At 53.1% G+C, this 6,456-nt stretch overlaps 2 protein-coding genes and 2 long non-coding RNA genes across 4 annotated transcripts in view; 3 read left to right on the top strand and 1 right to left on the bottom strand.

Annotated features, from left to right (window-relative positions):
- Positions 1-6,456, top strand: part of LOC149499978 (uncharacterized) — a 141,775-nt gene that overhangs the window by 101,133 nt on the left and 34,186 nt on the right. The window lies entirely within an intron of this gene.
- LOC149499980 (uncharacterized) overlaps positions 1-6,456 on the bottom strand; it is a 36,002-nt gene that overhangs the window by 16,630 nt on the left and 12,916 nt on the right. The gene's annotated exons all lie outside the window — the stretch shown is intronic.
- LOC149499984 (histone H2B-like) lies at positions 4,428-5,033 on the top strand. Its single transcript, XM_089738043.1, has one exon. It carries the CDS (start codon positions 4,538-4,540, stop codon positions 4,910-4,912), a length of 375 nt encoding a protein of 124 aa, XP_089594169.1. The 5' UTR covers positions 4,428-4,537; the 3' UTR covers positions 4,913-5,033.
- On the top strand, positions 5,496-6,314 carry LOC114244387 (histone H3). Its single transcript, XM_028176178.2, has one exon. The coding sequence runs from the start codon at positions 5,623-5,625 to the stop codon at positions 6,031-6,033; it is 411 nt and encodes a 136-aa protein (XP_028031979.1). The 5' UTR covers positions 5,496-5,622; the 3' UTR covers positions 6,034-6,314.

Here is a 6,456-nt window from a genome sequence, read left to right as displayed (position 1 = left end):
AGTCAACGAACTGCTGTACCTGCCGGGGGTGACGGTCGAAGGATGGCGTCCAATCCGAGGGCCTGCGCAGTGTCATCGCTGCCAGGCCTTCGGACACGCCTCCTACAACTGTCATCGCGCGGTCCGTTGCGTAAGGTGTGCCGGGGAGCACATCGTAGCGGACTGCCCGAGGCCGAGGGACGGCCCGTTCTCCTGTGCCAACTGCGGGAAGGACCACGCCGCCGTCGACAGACGGTGTGCGGTCTTCCGCAAACGGGCCAGGATGATGGGAGCAACCGTCCCCCCTCCTGCACCACAGGCACCTCGAGCCGGGAGTGCAGCTCTTCCGGCTTCAATACCTGTAGCAAAGGGGAAGGGGAAAGGGAAAACTTCCCAGCCCCCTCCCCCATCCCACTCCGCTCCGTCTGCTGTGGTGGTGGAGGCACTGCCATCGGCGCCTACGCTGATGGCACAGGCCAACCCACCACGGCGGATAAATAAACCCAAACCCACTCCTGCTCCCCGTGGTCGTACATCTGCTGGTATATCAGTGCCTAAACCACTCCCGACTAGCGGCCCTACGTCCACTAAAAGGGAGAAGAACAAGAGGAAAAAGGCCAAAAGGAAAACGAGAAAAAGGGAAGAAAGAGAGAGACTAAGGGGTACATCTGAACCCACAGTGCCAGAACCCCAACAAACCAACACAGAAACCATGGAGGTCTCCGAGGCCCCCCTTACTGCCCAACAACCGACATCAAGCCAACCACTGCCTACAGCCCATCCGGCCGAAGGCAAGCACGACTTGAACAACCAGCCCCCCCTCCCCCCCCCGCCCTCAGCGCGAGCGCCGCAGCGGTCGACAGGCCTTCCAGCCTGCCGGCTTTGCTGCATGGCTGCTCGCACTGTGGGAGAAATTGTCCGAGGTGATCTCCGGAGTAATCCGTGAGATCGCCTCGGGAGCCAGTCCCTTCGGGGCGCTCCTGTCGGGGTTCTACCGAATGATTGCGCAGTTCAATGGCTAGCCAGGAGCTGCGCATCATTTATTGGAACCCCGACGGGATAAAGTCCCGAAAAAACGACCTGCTTGTTCTCGCCCGGGAGTATAACCCAGAGGTTGTACTCCTGGGCGAGACCAAGCTACGTCCTCAGGATGCGTTCAGGATTCCAAACTACTTCATGTACCGACGTGACGAGCTTACCCCTGCCGGGCGGCCGTTCAGGGGCACTGCGGCCCTCGTCAGGCGGGACGTGGTGCACGATCAGTTGGATTTGCTGTCCTTCACATCGACAAGGTCAGTCGGTGTGAGGGTACACACCTCGGGGGGAGATATGCGGATTTATGCCGCGTATAGACCCCCCGGGGCCTGAATTTCACCCTGAGGACATAAGACGGGCCCTGAATCACGACAGCCGCCCAGCTCTGCTGGTCGGGGACCTCAACGCGAAGCACGTCGCGTGGGGCTCCCGACTTAACTCAGCAGTGGGCAGGCGGCTGTTAGAAGATGCCGATAGGGGCGACTACTCCGTGGTCGGCCCCGACGAACCCACACACATCCCGACCGCCGCGCGCTATCAGCCCGATGTGCTGGATGTGTGTGTGCACAAGGGGCTACGGTGCCCCGTAACGATCGAGGCACTGTACGACCTGGGTACCCCACATCTCCCTATCCTGGTGACACTGGGAATGGGGCTCACCCGGGTTGCGACCTCGCCCCTACGACCGAAGGTCGACTGGGAGCTCTTTAAGAGACGACTAGTCGACCTTCCCGTGATTCAGGACCCCAACACCCCTGATGGGGTCGACGATGCGGCAACCCGCCTTGTTGACTCCATCAGGGGAGCGATCGACCAGGCGACGACTCTTGTGCCCAGCGGCGGGCCCAGAGGTATACTCCCGGCCCATCTGAAGGCGATTATTCGCCGGAAGAGGGGCTTGAGGAGGCTCTGGGCGACAACTCGTTGTCCCAGGATAAAGCGCGAGCTTAATGAACTGGAAGCGGAGCTGGCGACAAAGATTAGCACCTTCCGGGGCTATGCCTGGCAGGAGAGGATCGAGGAGGCCCGCGAGGACCCCTCCTCAGTATCCCTTCACCGGCTTTGTCGCCAGCTCTCAAATCGGCCTGCCCCGACTTGTCCACTCGTGGACGAGAGGGGCAACCGATGCTTCTCGGCTCAGGCCCGCGCCGATATCCTGGCCGAAATGCTGGAGCGGCAGTTCGCTCCTAATGACTCTGCACCCTCAGAGGCCGCATTCCACCAATCGGTGGAAGAGAGCGTAGCAAGCCTACTCTCCTCCCCGGTGCCACCGTTGGGAGATGGTGAATTCATCACTCCCGGCGAATTGCGCCTCATCATCAAGCGGATGAAGAGGCGCAAGGCGCCGGGCGAGGACGGTATTCCCTCCCTCGCTTTTTTCCACTTCCCTGAAACGGTCGTGTCATATATGACACGGCTGTTCAACTCCATTCTGTCCACAGGACACTTCCCGGGAATTTGGAAATTGGGCAAGGTTATCGCCTTGCCCAAACCCGGCAAGGACAGGAGAAATCCCTCCAGTTACCGTCCGATCACGCTGCTGTCGCACGTGGGCAAGTTGTTCGAGCGGCTGCTGCTGAGAAGGATGTCGCCGCACATCCTTCTCAGACCCGAGCAATTCGGGTTTCGTAGCGGTCACTCGACAACGCTGCAATTGGTCCGCGTCATGCATCACTTGGCGGATCGGACCAACGCGCGCCAGTACACGGCCGCAGTCTTTCTCGACATCGAGAAGGCCTTCGACCGTGTCTGGCATGCGGGACTGATCCACAAGCTGTTGCAGAACACGGACCTCCAGCACGCCTACGCGCGATTGCTGGGGTCGTACCTGGAGGGAAGATCCTTCCTTGTCGCGGTCGAGGGCGCCAAGTCGTCGGTGCGCCCAGTCACGGCCGGAGTTCCGCAGGGGAGCGTCCTGGCACCATTCCTCTACGCTCTCTACACCAACGACATTCCCACGCTCGAGGGCAACCTCGAAGCGTGGGAAGCCGACGTGAAGTTGGCGCTGTTTGCCGACGACAGCGCCTACTTCGCGTCATCCAACTTCCCCTCTGCGGCCATTTCGAGGATGCAGAGGTTATTGGACTTACTGCCCCAGTGGCTGGACCGATGGAGGGTCGCGGTCAACGTGGGGAAGACCGCGGCTATTCTCTTCGGTCCGGTCCGCACAAGAGTCGTCCCGGGACAGCTCAGTCTCCGTGGCGCTAATGTCGAGTTTAGATCCAGCGTCCGGTACTTGGGGGTCGATATCGACCGGAGTTTGGGGATGACCGCCCACGCCAATAAGGCGTTGGCGGCCGCTCGCTACGCGAGATTCCTCCTCCGGCCGGTGTTGGCCTCCAGGTTGCCGGTCAGGACTAAGCTCGGCATTTATAAGACGTATGTCCGTTCCCGTATCACGTACGCAGCTGCGGCCTGGTATCACCTCATCCCGCAGGTCATGCGGGTGAAGTTACAGGCCCAGCAGAATCTGGCTCTTCGCACGATAGTCGGAGCAGGGCGTTACGTCAGTAATGCCGTAATCGCCCGGGATCTGGATGTGGAGTCGCTCGAGGAGTTCATCCGGAGGCTAGCTCGTAATCTTTACGAGCGGGCTGACGGTGGACCCCACGAGCATCTCCACAACTTAGCTCCCTTGCACGCTAGACCACCTGATGGTCTGGCGCTACCAAGGGAGCTACTGGAACCCCCGGCTATGGTAAGATAGTCGGCTTAATCGGAGTGATATGGGAGTGCTCATAATGAGTGCCCCCATGGGACTGAGCTGTCCACACTCGTCATTTCCCCCCACATCGTTGGGGTGCCCCCTTATGGGGACCCATTTCCCACCCCCGTTGGGTGGACCACTCCCCCTTATGGGGAGTGATTATATCGGTCCCTCCCCGCGACGGTCTTCCCCTTCTGGGGAGCCCTTAGCGGGTGAGCGCCAAACCAGTGTCGCGGCTCCCCCTCTGATTTGTAAAGGCGGGGCCGCGGCATGGGGCCGGTGGCGGGCCCCTCGTAGCTGCTGACTGTTGTCCCTGTATTGTATATAGTAGTTGTAATTAGGTTAGTTAGTTTAGTAGTTTTGTAGTTAGTAGTAGAAAAAAAAAAAAAAAAAAAAAAAAAAAAAAAAAAAAAAAAAAAAAAAAAAAAAAAAATAATTAAGCTGTAAGGAAGCAGAGGACAGCAGCCGGCGCCGGGGTGTCACCGCCGCGGGCATCGAGCCGCGACCAGACTGCCCATCGTATTATATATAAGTATATATAGATGTAAATTGCCGCCGAACACGCAGCGAACAGCGTACCTTCCCCATGTCCTCCCCGCATCGACTTCACCCCTGCCCTATGTGGCAGGGAGCTCCGTCCCGGGTAGTGGGGTTTGCCCCGAGGCCCGTTCCGTGCCCCCGAAAGGGGGTACGACGACCCTTCTTGCTTGCAAATTTTTTATTCTACCGCTTCACGTTAACCGTGCCGAACGTCCGTTACGTTTGCGTTCCGTGGGGATTTCTAAAGAGCAATCTAAATACTAATATCGAATCATCATGCCGCCTAAGACAAGTGGAAAGGCCGCCAAGAAATCTGGTAAAGCCCAGAAAAATATTTCGAAGACCGATAAGAAAAAGAAGAAGCACAAGAGGAAGGAAAGTTACGCCATTTACATTTACAAAGTGCTGAAGCAGGTCCATCCCGACACCGGTATTTCGAGTAAAGCCATGTCGATCATGAATTCGTTCGTGAACGACATCTTCGAACGTATCGCTGCAGAAGCTTCTCGTCTCGCCCATTACAACAAGCGTTCGACGATAACCTCGAGGGAGGTTCAGACTTCAGTGAGATTGTTGTTACCGGGTGAACTCGCCAAGCACGCGGTCAGTGAAGGAACCAAAGCCGTCACGAAATACACGAGCTCCAAGTAACTTTCTTCATGACTTCGGTAATTATTTCAAACTCACAAAACTGATGCACGACCGTACGCTGTTCGTATGCGTGTTTCGGTTGCATTTACATCGACAAAAGGCCCTTTTCAGGGCCGCAAAATCTATCAGTAAAATGATTATTATTATTATTATTATTATTAATATACGATCTATTTATAAGAATTAAATAAATTACATATTGTTGTTATTATTTTTAATATACCTCAAATACCAATATACCTATCATGCATCACACACCGATTTTTATATATTATTAAATCATAATATTAGTTGTAGCAGTAGTATTCTAATAACCAAAAGTGAATGTAATGTGTGATGTATAAAAAGTAAAATCATTAAATTATTATTAATTAATAAATAAATAAATAAATAAACAATATATGTACCTATGTATAAGAAATAGATATTATATATTTAATAATAACAATTAAAACACATTAAATTTTGAATATATCCGTCTCGCTCTATTGTATGGAGATGCGTGCGAGCACGCATCTCCATACAATAGAGCAAAACGAGCCCGTTCGATTCGTGACTTCAAAAAAGTATAAATACGAGTGGGTAGTGACGCCGACATTTTTAGTGTATCTCGTTCGTTCGTAGCGCGCGGACGCGGACGTATTATCGTTTACTTACTTACCTACCTATCTATTACTCGTACGTTTACGTCGTGAACTCGTCGTCTCGAAATGGCGCGTACCAAACAGACTGCTCGTAAGTCGACCGGAGGTAAAGCTCCTCGCAAGCAATTGGCGACCAAGGCCGCTCGTAAGAGCGCACCGGCAACAGGAGGTGTCAAGAAGCCTCATCGTTACAGGCCCGGGACGGTCGCCCTTCGTGAGATTCGTCGTTACCAGAAGAGCACGGAACTCTTGATTCGCAAACTGCCTTTCCAGCGTCTCGTCCGTGAGATAGCTCAAGATTTCAAGACCGATCTCCGTTTTCAGAGTTCGGCGGTGATGGCCCTGCAGGAAGCCAGCGAGGCGTATCTGGTCGGTCTCTTCGAGGACACGAACCTTTGCGCTATTCACGCGAAACGTGTGACAATAATGCCAAAAGACATACAGCTCGCCCGCAGAATCAGAGGTGAACGTGCGTAAATTATTTGTTGATGACCAAATTAATTGATTGATTGATTGATTGATGTGTGTTATTATTTAATTTACTACGCCGTCTCGCGATGCTGATTTTATTATGAAGAAACAAAAAAGGCCCTTTTCAGGGCCGCAATTCATTCATATAACAGAATACACACTGCCTACTGTTATTTATTATTATTATTATTTTTAACTTACCCGTTTCATTGTATAATATATTATATTATGTATTACGATAACATATACCGTATCCCGTAGTCGTATTAAATTAAATATACGTTGAACGTAAATATATAAATAAATAATATATATAACTATTTCAGATATAATTGTGATATAGTAAATTGTATTCAAACGTTCGATTCGATAAACTAAGAAGACAACGTCGTTGTGAATATTACCCCCCCCCCCTCCCCGCGTCGCTTT

Source organism: Bombyx mandarina, chromosome 24 (assembly GCF_030267445.1).
Source record: "Bombyx mandarina strain Sakado chromosome 24, ASM3026744v2".
NCBI lineage: Eukaryota > Metazoa > Arthropoda > Insecta > Lepidoptera > Bombycidae > Bombyx > Bombyx mandarina.
Note: the sequence above shows the minus strand (reverse complement) of the source record. Positions and strands in the feature narration are given on the sequence as shown.